Source organism: Natator depressus, chromosome 17, assembly GCF_965152275.1.
Source record: "Natator depressus isolate rNatDep1 chromosome 17, rNatDep2.hap1, whole genome shotgun sequence".
Classification (NCBI taxonomy): Eukaryota; Metazoa; Chordata; order Testudines; family Cheloniidae; genus Natator; species Natator depressus.
Window position 1 is genome coordinate 1117095 of NC_134250.1, and position 26948 is coordinate 1144042.

General features: G+C 51.1%; 3 protein-coding genes and 1 non-coding gene across 9 annotated transcripts in view; 1 reads left to right on the top strand and 3 right to left on the bottom strand.

Annotated features, from left to right (window-relative positions):
• SMG6 (SMG6 nonsense mediated mRNA decay factor) overlaps positions 1-9177 on the bottom strand; it is a 156758-nt gene extending 147581 nt beyond the window's left edge. For 2 of the 4 annotated variants that reach the window (XM_074974503.1, XM_074974502.1), the window contains exons 1-3: positions 9139-9177; positions 3829-5599; positions 809-1001 (exon numbers count right to left, since the gene is read on the bottom strand). In XM_074974503.1, coding sequence (XP_074830604.1) covers positions 809-1001; positions 3829-5594 — 1959 coding nt within the window. In that variant the 5' untranslated portion in view covers positions 5595-5599; positions 9139-9177. Of the gene's footprint in view, positions 1-808; positions 1002-3828; positions 5600-9065 lie in introns of all 4 variants that reach the window. The other 2 variants (XM_074974501.1, XM_074974500.1) reach the window with 1 other exon arrangement.
• A 91-nt stretch (positions 9178-9268) lies between these two features.
• Positions 9269-16772, top strand: SRR (serine racemase). 3 transcript variants are annotated; one of them, XM_074974865.1, is made up of 8 exons: positions 9269-9349; positions 9817-9994; positions 10674-10806; positions 11469-11572; positions 11680-11799; positions 12016-12090; positions 13666-13875; positions 14281-16772. In XM_074974865.1, the coding sequence occupies exons 2-8, from the start codon at positions 9827-9829 to the stop codon at positions 14482-14484; spliced, it is 1014 nt and encodes a 337-aa protein (XP_074830966.1). In that variant the 5' UTR covers positions 9269-9349; positions 9817-9826; the 3' UTR covers positions 14485-16772. The 3 variants fall into 3 exon arrangements, with proteins under 3 accessions (XP_074830966.1, XP_074830967.1, XP_074830968.1); XM_074974866.1 differs by having other exon boundaries at positions 9334-9442; XM_074974867.1 differs by lacking the exons at positions 9269-9349; positions 11680-11799 and having other exon boundaries at positions 9457-9994.
• TSR1 (TSR1 ribosome maturation factor) lies at positions 13373-26110 on the bottom strand. The gene is made up of 15 exons (XM_074974864.1): positions 25986-26110; positions 25806-25906; positions 25483-25696; positions 25235-25369; positions 21497-21927; positions 20529-20688; positions 19804-19958; positions 19261-19463; positions 18637-18799; positions 18237-18347; positions 17615-17747; positions 16933-17049; positions 16517-16657; positions 15974-16048; positions 13373-15809 (listed from the first exon to the last, which is right to left on the bottom strand). Exons 1-15 carry the CDS (start codon positions 26089-26091, stop codon positions 15631-15633), a joined length of 2424 nt encoding a protein of 807 aa, XP_074830965.1. The 5' UTR covers positions 26092-26110; the 3' UTR covers positions 13373-15630.
• On the bottom strand, positions 17943-18033 carry LOC142000643 (small nucleolar RNA SNORD91 family). Its single transcript, XR_012642298.1, has one exon. It is a non-coding gene; the product is annotated as a small nucleolar RNA SNORD91 family (small nucleolar RNA).
• Positions 26111-26948: the final 838 nt, after the last annotated feature.

Genomic DNA, 26948 nt, shown 5'->3' on the forward strand with positions numbered 1-26948 from the left:
CCACACAGCTGTTGCACCAGTTTAAGAACATCAATTTAAAATCACACCTCTTGGCTACCTCTACACTGCACAGTAGGGTATTTGTAGCTCCATGCCACAGTGAAAACCAGGCTGAGTCCACACTGCAGTGTGTAGCTACACTAGTCAGCGAAACGCTCTGGAAGAGAGGAGACAGTGGGAAAAGGCTGCAGCAACATACCCCTGCCAGAGCCTTTCCCTGCTGCTGGAGACTTTTCAGATTGCAGGGAGAGGCTTCAGCAGCAGAAAGCCACCACAGCCTTTCCCCATGGCTGGGAAGATCTCCAGCAGCTCTGTGCGGCATGGACAGGTTTCAGAAGTGGGGAGCTGCTGCCTCCCCCTGCCAGAGCCTTTGCCCAGTCCCAGTCTTTTCCTGCAGCAGGGAAAGGCCTTAGCAGTGGGGAGGCAGCCAGACATTACATGGCTAAAAGAGCAGCTGAGACATGGCTTGGGCACGTAGAGAGCGGTGTGGAGTACATACTCGAGCGCACACCCAGCCTCTTCAGGCATGTCTTTACGTGTCTAAGCTGTGTCTCACCGGCTACACTGCTACATATACCTGTGCTCACGGGCCTATATGCGTATGTACACTACACACCGCTGAAAGAAGCATGCAGTGTAGACGTACCCTTAGTTAAACTGGCCCTGAAGAAGAGAAGTGATCTGCCAAGGTCATACAGAACTGGACCAGAATGTAGGTGTGCTGACTCACCACAGCCCTGCTCTAACAACTAGAAAACACTTCCTCCCAAAGGTCTAGCCAGCCTCAAACAGTTGTTTCTTTTCTTACCTCATCGAGGAGCTGAAGCAGTTTGTTCCGAATTTCCTGCGCATTCTCCCCTAGTGGATCTTTGAGGAGCTGACGGAATTTCTCAATCACCTGATAGAAGGCGTTCTTCCAGAGCAGCTGATCCACATTCTGGTTATCGGAGAACTCAATATCCATGAGGATGCATCGTTCATACAGCTGCAGCATCTCCGCTCTAGGAGGAGACACAGTCAACAGCTGACACAACAGCAACTAAACGGCTCTGCCCCATTGTGCTAGTTTGAGTGCAAACTCAGAGCTGCCAGGGAACATTTGCTGAACTGCCTGCTACTTCCCCATCCAACACAAAAATGAGATGCCAGCAACCTCTCACTGTTCCATTAGACAGCAAATGAATCCCCTCACCAGTACACTCCTGCAGAGAGATCTGAACAGCTGCAGTCACACACTTCTCCCAATGCAGGAGGGCAAGTGGGAAAGGAGCCACTCTCTGTTCCTTCTGGCCTGTCAAAGAGAGAGGGTGCTTCTGCCACAGCCTCACTGCTGGGATCCTCCAGTCAGGAGTGAATCTTGGTACTGAGAGGGGAATGTACAGACTTTCAATGATGATCCAATGCACAGAAGCCCTTCCCACACTGCTGCCTTAGCCCCCAAATACCTGTTCATTCTGAGCACTAAATTTAGCAAGCCATGGAAAGAGATAACTAGAGGGCAGGGAAAGTCCTACCATAGAAAAAAGGGTGCATCAATCTCCCCTCCTCCCAACCAAAAATAAGTCACAAATTCATGACAAAAACAAACAAGTAAACAAGAGATTTTATTCCCTTTGTCTCTATTCCCCCCTACACACTCCATTTCTCTGTGATTAACTGCAACTGGGAATGCTACACCTCGCCAGTTACACCACATAAAAGGGGGGAAGATGAGAAAGAGACTCTCTGCCACAGAAATCAGGGTCTTCCCCGCCATAGCGCTCCACTGGCGAGGGCAGAACTGTTCCCTACATTATGTTCTCTAGAGCTTGGACCATTCCAGCTGTAAATGACTCCACAGCCCTTGGGAGATGATCCCGCTGTCAGAAAGATTGCTCTACATTCAGTCTACATTTCCTTTGCCCATCGTCATCCCACTGCTCCAATTTTACCTTGTTGGACCACCTTAGCTAATTCTGGTCCTTATTAGGTGTACACAGCTCACAAGAACTGGAGAAGGGTTTTGTCACTTAGCCAAGCTACAATATATACTGAGCTGTTTTCACCTCTCCTCACAAACAAGTTCCTCCAGCCCCCTCATTGTCAAAATCTATAAATAGTAACAAAAACCAGTGAGTAAGAGACCCAGGAGGCAGAAAAAGCAGGGTCTCCCCCTGGCCACAGACCCCTCCACATGCCCCACAGAGTACAGGCTAGAGTAGCTGTGGTTCTTGGCTACTAACCCAAAGCACTTCCATACAGCCCTCTGAACCACAGAACAGCAGCAACCTTCAGACCAACAGTCCCATTTCCCTCCCCTCCCGAGACTGGTAAACATGAAGCTACAACACTTCAGTCAAGTCAGGGAAGCCTGACAACATACAGGTAAAGGGGTTCCCAGGGGTGCCTTTGAAAACACTCAGCTGGAAGAATGACGACAGAGTGACCCACACCATCTCTTCTCCTTGGCTAGGACACCCAATCAGATCCTGCTCTAACCGCCGCACTCCCAGGCTACCCATGTACAGTCATTCTCCTTGACACATGACCATTTGTCCCCGCTGATAGCCTACGTATGCTCTCTGTGAAGCACACTGTAACTTGTCATCTATTTGCCAGACTGGACTACCATCAAATGTTTGAGATAGTCTTTTCTGCACACAAGTGAGCTGTACAGCTGGGGTGCTTGGCCCAGAAACATGTACCTATTACGATTAGCATCTTCAGGCCGTTTGACAACAGATAAGGTGTTGCTGCCGCTGCTGTTTCAAGGAGGGTCCTTTAAGAAGCCCTGGAATATCTAGTGCTGTCTGCAGTAAAACATAGCAAAGTCCTGTCATGTCCCTCCATGGAGCTTGGATTGTAAGAGTCCAAAAAACAGGTAACAGGTCTAGAAATTAATTCACTTGCTGAACCTGCTGCTGTCAGCTATGAAAACAAGTCACCAGAGAAGCCCTGGAAACAAGGAGGTCACTGAGTGAACATGGAAGCTGGAGAGCAGGAGCTGTTGCTGTCATCAAGCTAACTACACACAAGGGTCCCAATTTCATTTCTTCCTCACTATGTGGCAGCATCAGGCCATTCCCACTGGAGGGCACAGAGTTTAACTGTGTCAGCAATGAGAGGATCTATTCAGTTCTAAAACTCCCAGCATTATTACATCATTATATAGCACCTGAATCCCCCAGAAACAATACCAGAAGGGTGATCCCTGCCCGGAGACATTCACAATCAAACAGACAGTAAATGAACATAACAGGCTGTCTTGTGGATCAGAATTGGAATGAAAAGCCTGCTGGACAGAAACCAGGGACGCGGTCGTCTTACCAGAATGGCTGAGCGCATGTAAGCACACCAGGGCTTGCAGTCACTCAGCTCCCAGCCACCCCCAGGCCAGGAAAGACTCCAGCACCAGGAGCCACTTCAGCAGCCCCACTCCTCTCCCCTCCACGTAGCAATGAGATTCTCTAACTAAAAGATGCTGAGACTTAGCCGCTAGCCCAAAGAGCTGCTGCCTGTGCCTTTCCAATGTCAGGCCACCTACTCATTTACAAGGTTGCTTCTGCACAGCCAGTGGAACCAAAGGTTCTCCCTGGGTTTTCTTCACTCAGTTACACACAAACCCTTTAGCACAATTGCAGCATGGCTCGTCACAAGCGAGGCAGCCACGTCCGCTTCCCCTCACCATCATGTAGCTGGGCCGTGGCCTGACCACCAGCCCCTCTCAAGCAATTGCCCAAGGACAATTTGAGGGTGGTATTTCTGCAAACATTTACCCAGGGGGTTGATGCTGTAGCTCATCCCCTCCCCCAGCCCAACACAGCATAGCCTGAAGTGAAAGCTTCAAACCTCAGCTGTGCCATCTTCTCAAGACCCTCAGGGCTGATGCGGTCTCTGGAAAGCAGGTTGCTGAGCTGCTGCTCCTGGTTCCCAGCCTCTCGAAGGAGTTTGCTGAGTTCCTGCTGTTGTATGTTCCTCATCTGCTGCTCCATCTCAGGACTCAAAGGGGTAGAGGGGAGGGGGCTGCAGATATACTGCCCTGACTGGCCTGGATATCCGGGGTAGTAAGCTCCTGGGTAAACACTGTTATTGGGGCCCATCTGATATTGCAAAGAGTATCCTCCATAGGGATACTGAGTACCTTGGCCTTTTGGACTGGGGTAATAATAGGGGTTGTCAGAGTTCTGAAATTTGTAGTAGGAGGCCTGGGACTGGCGTGCATCCCCCCAGGAAGTGGGGCTCACTTCATCGTCAGTATCTAGAAAATGAAGCTGTGAGGTCTGGCTCTTCAGAGCAGGTTTTTGGTCCGGGTTGTTTGGATCCCACAACCTGCGCATGGTGCCTCCACGGCTCCTGCCTCTGGGCCCCTTGTTGCCACCACTACCAAGCAGGAGCCTGGGCCCAGACGGAGTAGATTCAGGAGAGCCTGCAGCACTGGCAGAGAGGTCTGTGTTGGCAGGCAGGATGAGAATCCCACGGCCTCTCCCTTGAGGCTCCCTGCCCTTCACCTCCACAGCCTCTATGGAGTCACTTACATGAAAAGACTTTGGAGGCTTTTTCTTGTCCGTCTGCACCACACAGATGTCTCTGTTCATGGTCTTGTTGTCAAAGGTGACGTGCAGGGCTCCCTTGACCTCTTTCCCATTGCTGGTCCACTCACTCTCACTTTTAGAAGCTCGGCTCTGCTCCAGGTGCTTTCTCTCTGAATTTCTGCTGGAGCCATAAGCATCTGTCTCCCCAATTTTGTCATCTTCTAGAGAGTCAGTGGAGGAAGCAGAGAGCTGTTTTTTAGGACGGCTTCTCTCTTTGGCCCGCTCCTGTCGCTTCTTTGCCCCATCAGCCAGTGGGGCTCCATCTGTGCTGTTGTTGCTCCCTGCTGAGCTTGTGCTACAGGTGCGGTATCGGCTCCTCCGTTTGTCAGAGCGGGAGTATCGCTTTGTAGATCCCAGCTTCCCCTGGATCAAGTCATCACTTGATTTCCTGACCCTGTCAGCCCGCTCTACCCGCCTTCCTTTTTCTCCCCTTGTGGTTTTCACTCCCTCACTAGTCAGGCTTCCCTCCCTCTCCTCTTTGTTCAGTTTAGTTCTACTGCTGTTGCTGCCTTTCCCAGTGTCCCTTTCAGTCTCTTCATCTCTTTCAACTCTCAGCTGCTCCATCTTACTGACGATTTCATCATTGGCTGGCTGGCTGGCTGGGTCCTTGGCAACAGGCTGCAGGCGTTTCCCAGGCTGATAGATCTGCTGGTCTGGCTTCTTGGTTCTCCTGATGATCCTGGGACACCAGTCATCCGGGACAGAGTGTTTATCCAAATTCTCTTGGCTCTGAAAAACAGCTTTACTTTCCATCTCTCCATTTCCCTGGGAGGGACCATTCTGCTTCTGGCTGTCACCTTTGCTGAGATTTCCAGTGACCTGAGATCCCCCTCCAGTAACAGCAGGATCTTTGTCACTAGCAGTTTCATCCTTGGATTCCTCAGATCTAGTCCCTTCATACGCTGAGGCTTCCTGTTTTAATAGTGTGTGTTTGTTCCTAAGCCGGGAAAGGCCAGGCTTGTAGATTTCAAGGTCTGGACGCCGGTTATCTTTACGATGCCTGGGCTCCTTCAGTTCCTTCATGTTCTCTGTGAAGAAGAGATAAAGAGGTGGGGGTTATTCCAGTTATGGAACAGCAAAGCAGGGCAAGAGTTAGAGACACAGAAACAATGGAGAAATGTGAAGTGTCTTTAATGGTCACAGGGTGGCTCCAAGAGGGGCAGAAGTTTTAAAACTGAGACTATCAGAGCTGAAGTTCTTTATCTGGGTATTATGTGAAATCACACAGAGCAGGAGTGAGAAATGCAAGAGCAGGAGGCAGAGAGGAAGCCTATGATTCTGAGCGTATGGCCTTATTTCAGGATACATATTATTACTATTTGTTAAGCACCTCCAATGTAACCCTCACTGTACAGAACACATGTACAAAACAGCCCTAGCCTCAAGTAGCTTACAAGCTAAGAAACAGACAAGATACACTGGGAGACTCAGAGCAGAGTGCAAGCTAAGGGTTTTGTTGCTGCTGTTTTCCTGATTTCACTCTCTGCTCCCCTGATCTGCCTGTTGGTGGTGCATGTGCCTTCCCTCTGCAGCTCTTGCCATTTGGAACAGCTCCCTGTACCTTCCCTGCCTCATTTACATACATCTCATTTCAACTCAGCACTGAAGACTTCTTTTCTCCCGGGCCCACAACTCATTAAATTTCTCTTTCTGTAATGATATCAATACTAGAAGTACTTAAAAGAACACAAGTGGAATGAAAAAGACCATGTAAAATAATGTCATCACATGCAGCAGCATTATACATTATTCTTATTAAATCTGTATCTTCAGCTGGGGTTTTACACCATATTATAGAATGGTTTCTACTTCATACCAATTGAAAACTACTACTAAGATGGCCTCAGTAGTACCTAGCAGAGGGAAATCACTCAAAGCAAGAACACACCTCCCTCTGAAGCAAACATACTGGAGATTATAGATCCTCTCTCACTAATCTACTCCCAGCAGCCTAACCAATTCAGTGACAGTAACAAACAAAGGCACCTCAGAGGCAGTTCCGAAGTTTCTGTCATTAGAACACTGGATAAACTGCATCCATGACGACAGAGCACTGATGGGAGAAGCTTCTGAAATAGGAGTGGTGAGGGTGGACTTTTTCTGAAGATACTTGTCTTCTAGATAGTTGGGCACAGTTTGTCTAGCTGCATGAAACTTAATTTTAGAATTTCAGCTTCCCAGTTTCTCCTTGGAGGATTTTATCCTCCACACAACCTAATAGAAGTAGCTTGGTTGCTGTGACACCACCATAAAACCATGTGGTATTAAATTGCTTTCACTATAACCAAACAACAGTGCTGTCAGAGACCAGAGAGAAATGAGGATGTCAAGGTAGCGGCTGCACTTCTAGATTAGTCTCAAATGAATCTCAATGACACCCTGACCAATAATTTGAGGATAGATAGGAAGAGATGCAGCAGTCCTGACTCTCACTGCTTTAACTTTTGACAACCGCAATACCTTACATACAGGAAACTACACCATATAATCATAATCAACAAGTAAGCTAGTGCAGCTTTCTATGCTGTGGGAGCCCACTGCCAAATCTCCATCACAAGCAGCCTTGAATAAACAACAATTCAGCATCTGTGAAGCCAACATTCACAGTCTCAAAGCTCCACTCTGCTCACAATAGCTCAGAGCAAATTTCTGTAACCTGGACACACACTTGCCTTGTTGGTCACATTAGCTGGCTCAAAACCAGTCAAGAAATTCAGAGGGAAATGACTTGTGGGCCTCCATTCCATCCAACTAACAACAACTAATTTGTATATAGCACTTTTCATCAGTAGATCCCAAAGTGCTTTACAGAGGAGTGAAACTACAGACAATTTTTGAGATGCTTTGGACACTACAGGCTACACAGAAAGCATCGGCCAAGACAGAATCATTCAAGTCCTGCTACACCCGCTACCTGACAATAGCAAAAGGTAAGAATAATTGCAGGGCAGCAAACAGAGAAGGGCATCCTGAAAGCAGTGATGATGGGATGGATTGCCTTTAGTACTCCTTTGCAATTATCTAGCCGTTTTCATCTTCAAAGCACTGTAAAAACCTTAATTAACTAACTTTCACAACCCACTCCCTCTTCACCTGTCCCCATGAGTCAGGTAAGACCTAACCCCATTATGCAGATGGGGAAGCAAATGGCAGAGAGGGCAACTGGAATTCTTGGCATTCGTTCATTTTATCTGCAGTGCTATACTCAGAGACCTCTGGGAAACTGCTGCGTTAAGGGGCAGCCATGCAGCAAAATGAAATGGATGATGAACCACACCAGCAATGAAATGGAGATCAGCAGTGATGAGCACAACACAAGAACCCAGCAAAGAAGATGAGAACGCAGGCCAAGAGCTTTGCAGAACCTAACTGGTCACCACTGGCCAGCAGCACAGCCTAAGCAAGCTCTGCACTTAGAAGCAAGCAGAAGGAACGTAAGAGGATGCAAATATACCTCTCCTAGGACATGCAGCTTTTAGGATACCATACACGGATTACTGCCTTTAACTTCTCATGAACACAGCGTTTCTCAAACAGGGAGTGCACAGACTCTTACAGGCAAGTTGTGCAGCTACTTCTGGCCCAAATAGTGAAAGCGTCCATCAGTTTTCACATATTTAGGGCTAGCTGCAGCCCAATACAGACTCTTTTCAGCATGTACAGAGGTTTTCTGGACTTGAGCATCAAGTAAACTCAAGACCCCTCTCTGTGCCCTACATATTTCAATGCTGGGTGTTCCTTTGGTACAAACTGAACGCCAGCAATGGAGAGGTGGCCCTCACATAGGACGACAAAACCAAACTGCAAAAAGAACTGGAGAAGTTAGAGCACAGAGAGCTGCAGTCCAGTAGCCCCGCAGTGGAAATAAACAACTCAGATCCAGAACAAGGCTCTGCAACTAACCAGCTGCACCCAGCACAGTAAGGACACTTTCTTTTGAGAGGACGTGATCAATGTAAAAATCACACTTCTGTACGAAACTGTTTATTATTGTTACACGTAGCACCTCAAGCTCCTAAAACAGAAAGTGTGTGTGGGGGGGGGGGGGGGGATTCTTCTGGGTTTTCAGGTTGTTTACTTTGCACACGTTGGGTTCGCGCCGTGCCAGTGCCGTGGAGAGTCAGTTCACTCCCCCGGCTGGGCTGCGTCTCTCACCGACCCCAGGGGGAGAGAGGCGGCCCGAACGGCACGGGACTGTGAAGGCCCCGCAGCGGGCAGGGGCCCGGGGGCAGGTGCGGAACCCCCCAGGACTGCGCCGGGCAGACCCGCTCCGGGGCGCCAGCGGCCCGAGCGCCGCCCGGAGCTCGCGGGAGCAGCGCGCGGCGTCCCTGCCCCGGCTCCCCCCGCGCGCGAGGCAGGCGGGCGCGGGCCGCGGCGGCTCCCTCGCGGCGGCGGGGGCCGGGAAGCGGCTGGGCTCGGGGCCGCGGCGGGGCCCGGGCCGGGGCTCTCCTGGGGAAGGGGAGGGGCCCAGCCCGCCGGGCCCTGAAGTCTCACCTCGGCCCCCGCCCCCCGGGGCCCTCCCCAACGCCGCCAGGCTCCCCCTCAGCTCCGCCGCCGAGATGCGCACCCGCTCCAGCTCCGCCGCCATCTTCGCTCCCGCCCCCCTCCGGTCCCCCTCCCGAGGGAGGGGACGGACGGCAGCCGGGCGGGCCCAAACGCTCCGCTCCTAACGCGCATGCGCCAAGCCGGCCGGCTCCGGCACCGCCCGGACACGCCCCCTCCGCTCACGTGCCGCGGCACGGCGCCAGCCCGACGGGGGCTCGGAGGGCCCAGGCCAGGTGAGCGCGGCCCCCGCGCGGCGGCGCTGCCCTTCCGCTGCGGGCCGGCCCGGGCGCATAACGCCCAGCGGAGCTCAGCCCGCGCTGAGACAGGTAACCCCGGGGCGCCCTCCCCGCGCACGGGCCGTCGCCGTAGCTGGCTCCTTGCGCCCCGGACTGCGCCACAAACCGCTCCGGAGCGGGCTCGGGCCCGGCGCCGCGCTGCCCGGACAGCCGTCCCAACCGGAGAGCGAGCTGCTTTCGTGGCCTTTCCTTTCACATTTCGAATTTGTCAAGTGTTTAAAAATTCACCCACCCTGTGTTTTGGGCCCAAAACTGCGTCCAGACACAGCTCGGGAGACACCGATCCAGAGTGGAGCACTGGGACCCTCTCTGCTCTTCAAGGCTCCTTCCCTGACCTAGAGCCTGGTGCGGCAGGCTGTCTCCGGCAGCAGACTGTGTTTCCAGCCTCTCTCTCCCTCCCTCAGCTTACGGACCATGTCCTCTCCCTACTGCATCTCGCTGGGGGATGTTGAAGCTGCACAGACAAGTCTCCACGGCCTTATCCACCTCACCCCCATCCTAACCAGTTCCAGCCTAGACGAGTTAGCTGGCCACAGACTCTTCTTCAAGTGTGAGCTCTTCCAGAAGACTGGCTCCTTTAAGGTAAAGCTGACACATTAATGGCACACATTGCAAGGGGAGGAGCAGCTTGACCCACCCTCCTGCCTAGCTCTGCTAGCTCAGAGGAAAGGGTACAGGGTCTGACCGGGGGTTGAACTTGAGAAGCAATCGCTCAAAGACAAGACTTTGCGCCATTAGCATCCGTACAAAGGGAGAATCACTGATTTCAGCACCTAAATGCTGCAGAACACACTGTATGAGTCCAATGGCAGGTTGGCCCTCAGGCCCTGCCAGCTTTCGACACAATTCAAGTCTTGTCCCAGAGAAATAGGAACTAGAAATTACCATTCCTCTATCTCCAGGAAACAAGGTTGGTGGCCCCTGTCCAGTTCCTACTGGGCAGCCACAGCCCGAAAAAAAGATGGTTAAATGGACCATTATAGACTATGCGGGCTAAGGGGGAGGAAGGGAAGCTGGCATTGGTGCTGTACTGGTTCTAGGGATCCACATCTACATTCACGCTCCACAGCTGCCATCTTGCTGGGGAAAGAATCAATTAAAAAGGTTGCAGGGGTGCAGCTTCTCCACCTCTCCTTGCTGCCCTCAGCTAGGTCACAACAGCTGGGATCTACAGCAGCAGCAAGCCCCTGCCCCATCTGAACATGGAGAGCTGAGGCTTTGCCTCCTTTGCAGGTTCACTCAACCTGTGATCTCTCCCCAGATCCGTGGTGCACTGAATGCCGTCAGAAGTCTGGTTCGTGCAGCCCAGAGTGACAGAGAGCAGCCCAAGGCTGTTGTGACACACAGTAGTGGGAACCATGGCCAAGCTCTTGCCTTTGCAGCTAAAGTGGAAGGTAACAGGGAGCCAATTCCTTAGCCATGCGCTACCATGTGGGGCTGGGGGCTCCTCACTTGCCCCTTCATTCCTCCAGAAGCAAATGAGCTGCTGAGAACAATAGGAGAAGGGCAGCCTTTTGCTCGGGTCTTTCAGCTGGCAGCTGAGGCTTTGCCAGTGAGGTGGCTGGTTATCCCAGGGGAAGCCTGCCAGTGCTCAGGAACAGAAAGTCAAGGGGTAGCTCTGGCTCCCAGCACACAGCTGGCTCAGCATCCATCCTTGCAGCTCAGTTCCTGCCTGACTTAATTACACATGGGGATTCCTTGGAGTAAGCAAGCCCCAGGTCTTTGCCACACAGCCAGATGGGTTAATCCCAGACAGGTCTGTTAGCCAGCAGGGCCGGGTGTTTCCCTGGTTGGATTCATCCACAGGCTAGTGCCAGTAGAGCCGGAACTCCCACTGCAGCAGCACGGGGTGCAGCTGAGCTCTAATGCAGTTTCACGTCCCTCTCCCGCACACACCACCATGGCGAAGTTACCTGCAAAGGGCCTGGTCACAGCTGAGTTGGTTTTCTCTCACAGGGGTATCCTCTGCTCCATGTCTGTCTGACCCACTCAGCAGAGTAGGGGATGTGCCCCTGGGACCAGGCCCCCATCATTGTCCAGTCCTTTCATTCCACAGGGGTTCCTGCCTATGTCGTGGTGCCTCGCACAGCGCCACTCTGTAAGAAAGCTGCCATCTGCTCCTATGGAGCCAGGCTGATACTATGTGAGCCCACTGATGAGGTAATGGGGAGGGAGGGGGGGAGGGAGGGAGGCAGCACGGCAGGGTACTTTGGCTTTGTTCACACACATGGGCATTAACAATTTTTGTGCCTGGTCTGTCTCCCCAGTCCCGAGTGGAGGTGGCAGCTCAGACAGTTCAGGAGAAGGAAGGTGTGCTGGTGCACCCAAATCAGGATCCTGCTGTGATTGCAGGCCAAGGCACTATAGCACTGGAGGTGCTGCAGCAGGTGAGGAGACCTCCTCTCCTGGCACTATTCAAATTAGGCAGGAAAGAACAAGCAGGGGGACACATCTGCTCCTGCTGCAGAGAGGTCAGGGCAGCCAGAGTTAGTCCATCAGGACTTAGAGCCAGCCTCCAGGAAGCGAGCTGTTTTGGAGCACATTTGTGGTTCTGAGAGCAGTCACAAGACTGAGAGTTTGTCTCTTGGTCTCTGTTGTGCTAGGTACCCCAGATAAATGCACTGGTGGTTCCCGTTGGAGGAGGAGGGATGGTTGCTGGAATAGCAGTGGCTGTCAAGGTAAGAAATACCCTATTTTGGCTGCATCTCTCCTCAGGAATGGAGGGGCTGGGGAGTTACGGGTGCCCCAAAATGAGCATTTCGCCTTGTGAGGAGGAAGTTCTCTGATTCACACAGCATCTGAACTCAGGAGTCTCTCACGCAGCTTGGATTTGTAGTTGACCCTTTCTCTCTTCCTGTGTTTGGATCAGGAGGTACTGTAGAATTTAACACTCCCCCCTGCAGGTCCAGGTTGCAATGAAAACAACCAGGACAGATCACAGCAGCCGACACACACTCTAGTTTAAGCGTCATGCCACGATACAGAATAAAATGGTGCCACTTCCAGCAGGAACAGAGGCAGATGGGAGATACTGGCAGCCTGAGGAGAGCTGGGCACTCAGCATTCCTTCAGGGTTGAGTTGCAATGTCAAGTAAAGGAGGACTTGTGGCACCTTAGAGACTAACAAATTTATTTGAGCATAAGCTTTCCTGAGCTACAGCTCACTTCATCGGATGCATGCAGTGGAAAATACAGTAGTGGGATTTTATATACACAGAGAACATGAAACAATGGGTGTTACCATACACACTTTAAAGAGAATGATCAGGTCAGGTGTGCTATTACCAGCAGGAGAGGGAAAAAAACCTTTGGAGTGATAATCAAGGTGGGCCATTTCCAGCAGTTGACAAGAACATGTGAAGAACAGTGGGGGGGGGGGATAGTTTTACTTTGTGTAATGACCCATCCACTCCCAGTCTTTATTCAAGCCTAATTTAATAGTGTCCAGTTTGCAAATTAATTCCAATTCTGCAGTCTCTCATTGGAGTCTGTTTTTGAAGTTTTTTTGTTGAAATATTGCCACTTTTAGGTGGCCAGAGAGATTGACCAAAGAGATTGAAGTGTTCTCCGACTGGTTTTTGAATGTTATAATTCTTGACATATAATTTGTGTCCATTTATTCTTTTATGTAGAGACTGTCCGGTTTGGCCAATGTACATGGCAGAGGGGCATTGCTGGCACATATCACATTGGTAGATGTGCAGGTGAACAAGCCTCTGATAGTGTGACTGATGTGATTAGGCCCTATGATGGTGTCCCCTGAATAGATATGTAAGGAGATGAGTTGCCCTTAGGAGAAGTTTCAGAGTAACAGCCGTGTTAGTCTGTATTCGCAAAAAGAAAAGGAGTACTTGTGGCACCTTAGAGACTAACCAATTTATTTAAGCATGAGCTTTCGTGAGCTACAGCTCACTTCATTGGATGAAGTGAGCTGTAGCTCACGAAAGCTCATGCTCAAATAAATTGGTTAGTCTCTAAGGTGCCACAAGTACTCCTTTTCTTAGGAGAAGCTCATTCTCTGCCCACAGTAGATGAATGAACCTGCTCCTGGCTCAACAGGGGTTACTCTCTGATTCTTCACACCAGCAAATGCCAGACACACTCTGCTGGAGGGGAAGATTGCCATGGCTGGCAAAAGACCTGCCCCAGCCAAAACTGCTATGGAACATGGGAGTTAAGGCACAATGAGGTGGCCTGGCCTGCCATGTTCACCAGCAAGTTCCAAACTCATCCCCTGCTCTTCCTTTGGGCAGGCTTTGAGACCAGACATAAGAGTGTATGCTGCTGAACCCTGCAATGCAGATGACTGCTATAGGTCAAAGGTGACAGGGGAACTCACCCCCAACCTCCACCCCCCAGACACCATAGCAGATGGTGTTAAAACTAGCATTGGACCGAACACCTGGCCTATCATTAAGGATTTGGTGGACGATGTGCTGACAGTCACAGAGGAGGAGATCCAGGTAAGCATTAACTCTAAGCACCCTCTTGCTGTAACAGCCCAGCCGCCTCCATTCACACATTTTGTCCTCCCTTCACCACCTTGCCCTCCCATGCTGTAGCATGAAGCAGGAGTTGTGATCCCCGGCAAAGATGATCGCGCTCTGCCGTGCTGGCTGAGAGCAGGCTGGGCCTCCTCCATTTCCTCCCATGGCATTCTTCAGGTCCACAGCAGCAGCATGTGGCAGGAGCAGCCCCAGCTGTATTAATAGATGCCCACAGCTGTGGCCTATGCCTCCCCAAAGCATCGCCCACAAGTGAAAAGGGACACATCTCATGCGCAGTCCCTCACTGTAAGCAGTGGGGTGCACCGAAAGCTTAGAACAATATTTACAGCACAGTAACAGCTCTTCTCTCTGCCCCAACAGCAAGCAACGCAGCTGGTGTGGGAGAGGATGAAGCTGCTTATTGAGCCAACAGCTGGAGTGGGAGTGGCTGCTGTGCTCTCTGAGCAGTTTCGCTCAGTCTCCCAGGAAATGAAGAATATTTGCATTGTGTTGTGTGGAGGAAACGTAGACCTAGGCTCCCTGGCCTGGCTCAGCCCACCTGGCAAAGAGGCAAATGGAAACTGATCAGCCTTTAGTGCCACTTCTCCCATTAGTGAAAAACTGGGCTGTTTCTTAGAGCCTGGTGCTGTGTTTACACAGTGGGGCCTCTGGGACTTACTGTAATAATAAAAATCACTACATGAGCAAAAAGGATTGTGATTTCTAAGGAATTGGGGAAACCTTGTAATCTCAAAGAGCAGCTGGTGCTGCTCTTAACCTGGTATAGGTGGGTGGAGCCAAAGAGCTGGTCTCACAGCCTCCCTAAGGCAGGCAGTTGGAATGAGTTTCATACAGCTAGCCCCCTGCCTGGGGCCCAAGCCCAGGCTTCTTGGAGAGAGCACTTTTGTGTTCAGCAGCAGGAGATAATGGTAAAGTCTGACCCCCATGCTCATGTTACTGACCCTTTTGCACAATATGAAAACCATTACCAAATGAAATTAATAGGCATCAGGTTTAATACGAACAAGGGGAAGTACTTTTTCCACACAATGGCAAGTTAAACTGTGGAACTCATTGCTATGGGATGTTGATGGCCAAAACAAACATTTCAGTGAAGAAAGAGATAAAGGATAGATCCATCAATGGCTATTAGCCAAAATAGTCAGAGATGCAACCCTAAACTTCTGACTGTCAGGAAGGGAAGACGGGTGGATCACTCCCAACTGCCCAGTTCTGTACACTCCCCCCTGTTGGAGACAGGATGCTGGGCTAGATGGACCATTGGTTTGACCCCGTATGGCAGCCTATGTTTTTATGTTCTCAAGTTACATACAAATGGCAGGGGAGAGGGTGAAACCCAGAATCCCTCGTGCAGCTTCAGGAGCTTCTAGCCTGGCAGGAGGGAGTGAACAAAGCCTGCATGCCCAATGTGCACAATAACTCGATCCAGCCACCCCCCCATGCAAGAAATCTGGGCACTTGGACTTTAATTCAAGTGAAGATATATTTACCATTGAAATAAACTGATATTGGAGGCCAGGGCATAGGCACTTGTGAGCCGGATCTAATGCTGCAGCAGCCAGCATGAATGCTGGACACAAACCCTAGGAAAGGCACAGCACTAACAAGTTCAGGGCAGTTCTCCCTACTTCTCACAAGGCTTGGAACAGCCAAGCACCCACATGGGGTGCAGGAGATGCGAACCACAGCAGCCACGCTAGGCCTGGAGGGTTATTCCATCTCCACCTCCTGCATGGGGAGCTGCTGTTCGCTTCTCACCCATGGTACTGGCTCTGGCACATGCGGGTCATAAATCCATTTAGGGAAGACGCGCTTGTACAGATTCAGCAGCACGGTGTCCTGGGATTTCAGCTGCCCATCAAAATGACACTTCATGTGACCATGAGTCCCTAGGCAAAGAAAGCAACAGAAGCTGTTAGCTGCATTTTGCCTGTTCCTCTTCCCCAGCCCAGGGAAGAGCAGACAGTGTTTGAGTAGGGATGCAGGGACAGTGAATGTGGCCCAGCACCATGAGAGGAAAGCAATGGAATGCTGCATGTCAAACCTGGCCTACCTAGTGGCTCTGTGATGTGTCCTCTGCGGCCCCACTTGGTCCTCAGCTCCACCGGCTTAAACCACAGCACATCCTCTGCCGATCAAAGACAAGAGACACGTGAGAAACAGGCCACAGTAGTCTCCAGCTCCCCAGCACCCTGCCACATAGCTAGCAAACCAGGCAGGACTCGGGTTGCTTGAGCTACTACCCAGAGCAGCTGTGAGTATGGCAAGCTGCTGCACACTGGCCAAAGAGCTATAGTGTGCATTCACCTATAGGCACGGCCTGAAGAAACCAAATCGCTGCTACATGGATGGACGTACTCGGAACATGAGAGCCTCTCTGCAGGGCAGGGGACACTTGCTGAGCTATCTGGGTCACGTCAACACGTATGTCAGAATGTTCACACTGAGCCCAGCTCTGCACTTCCAGGTCTCAAAGGCTCTGGTTATTGGAAATCATGACACTTTCCTGTGGAACCGCAGGGTCTCCAGAGTCACACAAGACCCGCTGTACCATCCCGCCGCGCCCCCCCCCCTTTGCCCCACACACACCATGTACCTCTGTTAAAGAACATGTACCGCACTACAGCCGTCTTGCTGAAGATTTTGAAAGGGTGACCACTGAGCACCAGCCGCTTGATGAGGATTCTGTCTGGATCCACTGAGAGCAGAAAGCCTGTGGCAATGAGGTCGTGCATTCCTGTGGAGCAGAACTGACATGAATGCCTCAATGGGTCTTAGAGCAGGGCAGTCCCCACAGCAAGAATAAGGACAGGGCCATTACTGCAGAGACTGAGGGAGAGCACATAGGCAAGTTAACCCTCTCAGAACCCTTGACAGATGATTAAGGCACAACAGATGCGTGGCGGTATTGGAGAATGGGACCCAGATCCATCAGTGGAAGCTGGAAACCTCTGCTGCTAGGATTAGCTTTCATTTCTCATTCAGTCACCCCCTCAGCGCTCACTGACTTACCGTTACTCCTTTGTTTAAACAGTAGCACCGAGGCAGGAGGGAAAGTGATGGGAGCATAAACAGTCACCACCAGGGCTGCATCAGGCCGCAGAAAACGCTCCAACTTGTGCTTATCAGCTAGAACAGAGAAAGCACCAAGTAAAACTCAGTTACCAGCCAGTGCCCTGCAGGGGAGCTCCAGGACCCAACACCAACAAGCAGCAGGCCAGCCACAATGCACACTAATTCGGATTCTCAACACTCTTCAGGTCCGTCCCCTCCCTCCTTCTGCTCAGCCTTGGAAGCACCTTCAGCAGCACGGGGTTGTGGGTCACACGCAGTCCCCCCCCCCCCCTCCACCATCACAATAGGCTGTTGAAAGCCAACCCCTTGGAAAAGGAGATCACCAATTCAAACTATAGAGCCTCGCCCAATCCCAAGCAAGGATGAGCCCTACCAGTACCACTTCCTCACAGTCCCAGGGAACCACATGCTGCCCAGGCCAATCCATCCCCCTCCAACAAATGGACTCAATTCCTTTCCCCTTGAAGCACGACAGCCAAGATATGCAAGTCCTCAGAGTCCCTTCAGTCAACCCAGGTTTCCCACCAGAGACCCCAGCCAGCAAGGGGTCTGCACAGAAAGGGAGAAAAGGGCCCCACTCTCTATATGTAGTTTGTCCACCAGTGGATCCTACACCCACCTGAGCTATGCTGGGAGTACAGAGGGCAGGCACGGAAGCGCCTGAACCCACAGTGGAAGATCAGCTCCTCCTTGGCTTTCACTGTCTCATTGTTGCCCAGGTGCCGCCTCACCACAAAGTTCAGCACAGACATCTGCAGAGAGAGGGAGAAAGGCAATGCTGAGGGGCCAAGCTCACCTGGAACAGGATGGTTGCGAGGCTGAAAGCCATGGATGATACAGAACAGCTCCGCAAGCCAGATGTCTTCAGTGTCTCAACAGCTCACAGCCCCGGTGCTTCAGCCAAAGGGCTGCCATATCTTCCTTTTATGCCAGAGAATCCTCATCCCCACCAGAGAAGCCTCAGAGCCATAAAGGGTTTATCAGCAAAACTTCAGCCAGGTTCAGACATTCTGGCTTAAACTATCATGGCCATCTGCATGCTATTATGACCCCCAGAACCTGCAGAAACAGCTTCAACCCCAGCCAGCACAAGAAGTTTTGAACTGGATTCCTTGTACACCCAGCAAAGGCCCGGAGAACGCCAAGCCTGTATCAGCAAGAGGGGAAAGCTGCGTGCAAGAGGCACAGTGGCTTTCCAGCTCTTCTGGATGTTGGCAGGTTACAACCTGTGGCATACTCACCTTCTGCTCATGGGGAAGCAGTGAGAATAGAACCAGAGGCAGCCCCTGTCTGAAACTCTCCATCACTGATATAGGAACACTACAGATGTGAAGCATAACGTACCAGCCAACCTGTCGAGAGAGGACAGAGACAACAGTTAATGCAGGTTCCCAGCTGTCGAGGTGTGAAGGAGCATGCGTGCGAGGAGCTGCCTGGGCACACAGGCTGTGGGGTAGAGAAAACAGGACACCAGTACTACCTGGGATTTCTCTACAACACAGGAACAGGCCTAGCCAGCAACTGGCAGTGCAGCAACTTCACTACCAAACCTTGCCTGCCAAGAGCGAGGAAACACAGCAGGGAAGGAGGCAAGATGGACAACATCAGGGGAAGATAAATTAGCCAAGGAAAGACAGGTACCGCAGCCCCTTCAGTTTCCTCTTTCTCTATCTGCCGGAAGACATGCTTCCTGGTTCGGGAGAAGTCCTGGAACTGGAAGATCCTGGCATAATCCCTGGGGAGATTCTCTTTGGGATCCCAAGGAGAAGTCCGGAAACTCTTGAGCCCCCTGTACTTCTGGAACCTGGAGGACAGAGTTTCAGAGACTTTACTCAACAAATCCTATAGCAGTTAGCAAGCAAACACCCTTGCGCCTGGTGAGGGCTTCTCCATTATACCTTTACAGGGACTTACACCACACGTGGTCTCACAGAGAGCAAGGGGGAATTCACCCTGCTCATAGGAGAGATCTGAGCATGGACAGTCAAGAACACTCTGATGCCATCAGCACCCAAATGAGCCCCACCGAAGGGGACTGTCACTGCACCAGCCCACTGGATCAGACAGGCACAGGTGAAGGATCTAGTCTGACGCATCCACCCACATGGGTTCTTGCTACAGGAAAACTCCACCAATTTCACTGAGCAAACTAGAGCATGCCGAGTCCCATTTCCCCATTGCACACTGCCGGTCTCAAAGCCAGGACAACTCCGGGGAGAGTCACTAGGAGACTTGCTCCTTCCATCCTGGCATGAGGTTTCTTACCGGACTCTGGCAGGCAAGTTGCGGGGGGTATCCACCTCATCTGGGAACATTTGATCCAATCTCTCCTGCGTGTACTTCTCCAACATCTGCTCCTCATCCTCATCCAGCTTCTCGTCGTATAGGTCATCCCGAGTAGACTCTGCTACAGTCATGGTCTCACACTCCTCCTCTACAAGCTCCTCCTCCTCACTGCTTTCCCCAACCTGACACAGACAGCGTATACTAATCTTGATGTGCAGAGTCCACAGGCAAGTGTACTTACACACACACTCCAGGCAACACTGCAGGGGCTGCATGCATCTTGTACAATGCAGAGCACAGTCCCCGCATGAGTTTAGATAAGAGGGTAGCTGACTATGACAGAGGGAGTAATACAAAGGGGCATGTGGCTGCATCAGATTCTACCCTTTGAAATGTGGACACCAGCCTGGCTGTATGTTGTGCCCTTTCACTGCCTGTCCGGGTGTGGAAAAAACAGACAGTTTGCAGGGTGGCAAGCACACTAGTACTCGGACACAACCTACAATATCAACCTTTTGTTACCTGGGAAGCCTCTTCCATCAAATCTTCATCCTCCATGTTATTCTCCTCCTCCTCCTCCTCACTGCCATCTTCTCCATCATCCACAATCCACGCAGCCTGGTAGCTGGATGTTCCCTTGGGGACCTTTACCACCTTCCTCCTTTCCTTCAGGGACTCTGCCAGATTCCCAGAGTGATTAGTACTGCATAGGCCTCCCCCACCTCTTTACCTACAGTAATGCAAGACATGGCACTAGGCTGCTCCCTCTCATTCCCCTTTACAGCTGTGTGGACAGTCAGACGGAAGAACAAGTTACATGAAACACGTGGAGGGATTTACAGCAATGTATTTTCCCTGTGCAGAAATCAGTAACCAGAATCCAGAGACTGTTCATGCATCCCTGGGATCTCACCATTCATCATCCCTAATGCCAGGATTGGAGAGCACGGCTCATTCCCGCACACAGCAATTAGGAATAACCCTGTGCTATACGGCCATCAGCAGACAGATGCTCGGGATCCCATGACATGTCCTCCAACGATCTGACCAGCTCAAATTCAGAGTAAAACTGGAGAAGCTATGCAGCCCAACCGTCAGAGGAAGGGGCTATAAATAGGAGTCAAGAGGGGCCTGGGTTCAAAGCTAGATACTATGCCCAGCCTTAAGCCTCTCAGCTACAGCTCGTAAAAAGTAAAAACTTCACCAATAATCTAAGGAAAGGCTAGAGAAATATTGCCAGCACTGACCTTCTGCCTCTTTCAGCTCCTCCTCAGTGGGCCAGGTCTGTTCCCCCTCCATAGGGTCAGGAATCACCTCTGATTGCAAAGATTCCTGTCTTCTAGGATCTGCCTTCATCAGGACCTTAATGACTTCCTCCATCTCAACAACACCATTTACAGAATCATCCTAGCAGACAAAGTCATTAAGTGAAAACCCACTCAATTCTAGCTGCACATTGCAGTTTGAAGCAAAGGACTAGCCCCTCCACAACCTCTACTTACCCAAGATAATCCCACCACTAGCAAGAAAGTACTCACCCACAGCACACCCCCTATGCCCATTGTAAACACTGTGCTCTGTCCAAAGAGCTTCTCTGAGAGGGCAAAGCTTTACAGTCTTCCTTGAACCAACCTGACTGCATGACCACAGGTGCTGACTGTTCGAAGCGAAGGCATATTTAGGCCTGACAGATGCCTACTGTGGCTTTTCATAGTCTGTTTTGATAACATTTAACATAAGCATAAGGAGAACTGCACATGTGTAAGAAATTGAAGACTAATCATGTTTGTGAGAAGAAAAGCTAAAGTAACTAACTAAAAAAAATAAAGACTAGTTTGAACTAACACGAAACCTGCACTGATGGAGCAGAGGAGTTAATATGAAAATGAAAGACTAACAACATATGTATAAGAGAAGATAACAAAAAGTTATAAGTAAGTGTGTAACAAAGGGAGGTTAAAGTTGTACTGTCCAGTGCTGGAGGAAATTGTGAGGAGATTGTCCCAATGAGCTACCTCTTTGTGAGTCACTGATTACTACTTGCCGAGTGTTTTGCCTTCAGAAAGATTTATTAGACCTATCTGCTGAGTAACTGAATCTTAAACCAGCACTGAATTTTAGATAACATTGGTTCAAAAACCCTGCAGCTTCTAAACGATTACCAGGGAACAAATAACTCTCAGTGGGCCATTCAGAGTCCAGAACACCATCCTACCTGTATTTCCATGTCCTGGCCCTTCCTCTGCTGGTCTTTAGCCACTCTGGGGTTTAGAGAGAAAGGGTCTGGAGGGGCATCAACCTGCGTCATCTGGAAGTCTCCATGTCCCACGATATGCACCAGGCTGTTTACATTGAGGGTCCGTCCCCGAACGAAGCCAGATACCTTCAGGGTCCCCACCAAGTCACTATCGTGGCTGGGCACAAACTCAGCCTCTTGGGCAAGCAAATAGGCCCGTCTGTCACGGAAAGTAAGGTGGCGCTGCTTCTGGGCAGCCAGGTGCCTCAGCAACAACAAAGACTCTTGCTCAGTGTTCAGGGAGAAGAGTTTGGCCTCCGGGAAGCGCTTCTCAATGGCTTTGCCCAATTTCTTCTTGGCATCTGTCTGTTTCTTCTGTGGGAGATCAGCGACTCCATGGACAGCAAGGGCTAGCAGACAGCAAAGAGAACAGCAGAGTTAACAGTCAAAACTCAAAAAACTTCTGTTGACCACAGCCAAGAAATAATGAGACAGATGAACACTAAGATTTTCAGAACCAGAAGTGATCAAGTTTGTGATACATTCACACTGTAGGTTAAAAGAGAAGCCTCACCCATTCAGAAAAAAACCAGACATTCAGTCACCTTACAAACTGGAAGGAGGGCAATCTATACTGAGAAAGCACTCGCTAGGGCAGGGATCATCAGCATTAGCCACACAATGTACATCAGAACGGCCATACTAGGTCAGACCAATGGTCCACGTAGCCCAGTATCCTGTCTTCCGACAGTGGCCAATGCCAGGTGCCCCAGAGGGAATGAACAGAACAGGGAATCATCAAGTGATCCATCCCCTGTCATCCATTACCAGTTTCTGGCAACAGAGGCTAGGGACACCATCCCTGCCTATCCTGGCTAATAGCCATTGATGGACCTATCCTCCATGAATGTATCTAGTTCTTTTTTGACCCGTTATAGTCTTGGCCTTCACAACATCCTGTGGCAAGGAGTTCCACAGGCTGACTGTGCACTGTGTGAAAAAATACTTCCTCTTGTTTGTTTTAAACCTGCTGCCTATTAATTTCATTTGGTGATCCGTAGTTCTTGTGTTATGAGAAGTAAATAACACTTCCTTAATATCATATCCGCCTTAGTTGTTTTTTTTTCCAAGCTGAAAAGTCTCAGTCTTATTAATCTCTTCTCATATGGCAGACACTCCGTACCCTAATCATTTTTGTTGCCCTTTTCTGAACCTTTTCCAATATAACTTTTTTGAGATGCGGCGACCACATCTGCCTGCAGTATTCAAGATGTGGGCATACCATAGATTTATATAGAGGCAATATGATATTTTCTGTCTTATTACCTATCCCTTTCTTAATGATTCCCAATATTCTGTTTGCTCTTTCGACTGCCACTGAATATTGAGTGGATGTTTTCAGAGAACTATCCACAATGACTCCAAGATCTCTTTCTTGAGTGGTAACAGCTAATTTGGACCGCATCATTTTATACGTATAGTTGGGATTATGTTTTCCAATGTGCATTACTTTGCATTTATCAGCATTGACTTTCATCTGCCATTTTGTTGCCCCGTCACCCAGTTTTGAGAGATCCTTTTGTAGCTCTTCACAGTCTGCCTGGGACTTAACTATCTTGAGTAGTTTGGTATTATCTTCAAATTTTGCCATCTCACTGTTTACCCCTTTTCCCAGATCATTTATGACTATGTTGACTAGGACTGGGCCCAGTACAGACCCCTGGGGGGCACCACTATGTACCTCTCTCCTTTCTGAAAACTGACCGTTTCTTCTTACCCTTTGTTTCCTATCATTTAATCAGTTACCAATCGTTCAGAGGACCTTCCCTCTTATTCCATGACTCCTTACATTGCTTAATACTCTTTGGTGAGGCACCTTGTCGAGGCCTTTCTGAAAATCTAAATACAGTATATTCACTGGATCCCCCTTGTCCACATGCTTGTTGATCCCCTCAAAGTATTCTAATAGATTGGTGAGACATGATTTCCCTTTACAAAAACTATGTTGACTATTCCCCAACAAATTACGTTCATCTGTGTTTCTGACAATTTTGTTCTTTACTATAGTTTCAACTAGTTTGCCTGGAATTTAAATTGGGTTTACCAGCCTATAATTGCCGGGGTCACTTCTGGAGCCCTTTTTAAAAATTGGCGTCACATTAGCTATCCTCCAGGCATTTGGTACAGAATCTGATTTAAATGATAGATTACAGACTACAGTTAGTATTCCTGCAATTTCACATTTGAGTTCCTTTGGAACTCTTGGGTGAATACCATCTGGTCCCTTCCGATATATTTTGTACCCTGGTATTACTGTGTCCCATTGATTATCCTCATTCCACCAAGTTTCAGTAATGCCTATTATATCCATATCCTCATTTAATACGAGGCACTCTAGTTCACCTATCTTATTATTTAGACTTCTAGCATTGGTAGCATTAAAAACTTGTCACTTTTTAGCGGTCTCCCATTACATGATGTAATTGAATGAGACTTTTTCATTTGTTTATCATCAGATCCTATCTGTATTTTATCATCTTCCATCCTCTCCTCCTTACTAGGACATAGAGAATCTCCATTAATAGATTCCCCCCTAAGGGATGTCTCTGTCCGAACCACATGCTCCTCTGCACCTGTCGGCTTTCCCCCAGCCCTCAGTTTAAAAACTGCTCTATGACCTTCTTAATTTTAAGTGCCAGCAATCTGGTTCCATTTTGGTTTAGGTGGAGCCCATCCTTCCTTTATAGGTTCCCCCTTTCCCAAAAGGTCCCCCACTTCCTAATAAATCTAAACCCCTCTTCTCTACACCATTGTCTCATCTGCACATTGAGACCCTGCAGTTCTGCGTAACTGACCCTGTGCGTGGAACTGGAAGCATTTCAGAGTATGCTACCATGGAGGTCCTGGACTTCAATCTCTTACCTAGCAGCCTAAATTTGGCATCCAGGACCTCTCTCCTATCCCTCCCTACTTCATTTGTACCTACATGTGCCACGACCATCGGCTCCTCCCCAGCACTACACATAAGTCTTCTAGATGGCTCGAGAGAGCCACAACCTTCACACCAGGTAGGTAAGTCACCACGTGGTTCTCCTGCTCATTGCAAACCCAGCTATCTATGTCTCTAATGATTGAATCACTCATTACTAATATCTGTCTCTTCCTAATAACGGGAGTTCCCTCCCCCGGAGAAGTATCCTTAGTGCAAGATCATCTAGAAGGAGGGTCCCAACTGTGGGATCATTTCCCTCTGATCTAGTCGGATGTTCTCCTTCCCTGAGACTTTCATCCTCCTCAACAGCACAGAAGCTGTCAGACAGGAGATAGGACCGTCTCATCTATGTACGTCTCTGTCTCGCTTAACTCCTCCAGCTGAAGATGTAGGGATGTAGATTCATTTGTGCCCACTATGAAACACATTTAAATGGTCAAAATGTTAACAAGTGTTCAAAATGAAGGCAGAAGCCTGGATCCAAGACACCTCTTATGTCTTTAGATCCCCAGCATTAACTCAACAGGGGTGCACTCACAGAGTGAGGCTGCAGGGGACGGATGACATTGGATCAACTGATCTGCACGCCAAGCTTCCAGATAGCAAGATCCAGTGGCCACCCACCTGCTATATGGGGGTTCTGGTTACTGCACCAGCTTCAAGTCAAGAACTCTGGAATCTCTTTAGACACCCTGCTCCAACTCCCTGCTTTTTAATTCACCTACCATAGCTGGGGAGCCCCTGCGCAAAGAGGCAAGAGAGGCAGTAATCTCCAGTGCTGTCCCAGCCGTCGAGCGGATCCAGTACAAATAGCAGGGTATCAGCTACTTTTGCCAGGTCTAACACAGCATGAAGATTCCCTAGAAACACAATATCAGAATATGGCAGAACGAGACACTGATGAGTTTCAGCAGAACACAGTGGAATACTAGGAGCCAGCACAAGCCCTCCTGTTCCTTCAGGGTTTCCTTACCCACGTGGGCCGTCACAAAGCGCCATCGCTGTTTAAATCGGGGGCAGAGCAGCACAAAACTCTCTGCTCTCTCATCCTTACGCACAAGGGCGGACTCGTCGCTCTGAAGCAATCTCAAGGCGTGGTGGGTGGCCACCGCAGCGTGCAGGGGGACCACCACCACCAGGTGAGGCGGCCCGTCTTTGCTGCCCAGGTTTCGCTTTTCTGCCAGCACCTGGGAACAGAAACAGCGGGCAATGAAGCTGCCCCGCCCCCATCGCTGCTGGGGCGGGCGGCTCCGGCCCCCCGCGTGTCACGCCCCACGGCTCGCCCCGCTCGCTCACCGCCTCCTTGCGCTGCCTGCGGAGCTGCAGGGCCTGGTGCCTCCGGTCCGGCTTGGTCAGGTCCCGGCGCCGCCGGCTCAGGGTCTTGGCGGGGACGCGGCCTAGGGGAGAGAGCGGCGGTTAGCGCGGGGCCCCCGCGGCCGGGCAGGGCGGTTAGCGCGGGGCCCGGCAGGGTCTCACCTCCCGCCCGGCGCTGGGCCCCTCCGCGCGGCTTCCGCCCCTTGTGTGGCTTGTTCTGCTGCTTCAGGGCCCCGGCCCGGTGCGCGGCCTCCGCGCCCGCCGCCATCTTGCCGCCCGGCCCTTCCGCTTCCGGGCAGCCCACGTGCGTCACCCGGAAATGGCACCTTCACTTCCGGTCCGCTGCCCGCGGTGGATGCTGGGAGTGGCCCAGGGAGTTCGCTCGCCCGCGGGAGCCCGCGGCCCGGCCCCGCCCGGCCCGGCCCGGCAGGCTCGCGCAGGGCAGAGGCCGCGGGGGCTCGGGGCTCGCTGCGGGGCTCGCGCGCTCGCCCAGGGCCCGGAGCCGCTGGGTCGGAGACAGAGGCGCAGCGAGCCCTGCCCCGCCCGCAGCGAACCCCGGCCGGGCAGCGGCGCACTCGGAGCCGCCCGGCAGCAGAGGCCTGAGGGCGCCTGGCCGGGGCCCCGGGCGGCGGCGGCAGCTCCAGCCATTGTCCCGCATGGAGCCCAAGCCCCAGGGCTGATCACGCAGCGCCGCGCAAGGGGACGCGCCTCGCGCCTGTCCCCCGCGCCAAACCGGGGAGAGAGGTTTCCTCGGGCCCTCTCCCTTCTCGGGAGATCCGTCACTCCCTCCGCCAGCAGGGCCAGGTGTCACGGAATCGCAGGGCTGGAAGGGCCCTCAGGAGCTCATCGAGTCCAATTTTTGCCCCAGATCCCTAAATGGCCCCCTCCAGGATTGAACTCACAACCCTGGGTTAGCAGGCCAGTGCTCAAGCCACTGAGCTATCCTGCCCCCCCTAGCTTATGCAGCCCAGACACAAATACACAGACGTGGATGCAAACATCTGACCGTGCCTGCATCACCCCTACGGAGCCCCCCTTGCTCCAGGCCCAGGGCGTGAGCCTGGGAGGGATGGAGGAGCGTGGTGAGGCAGGGAAGGAGTGGAGATGGGCAGTGTCCATCTCTGC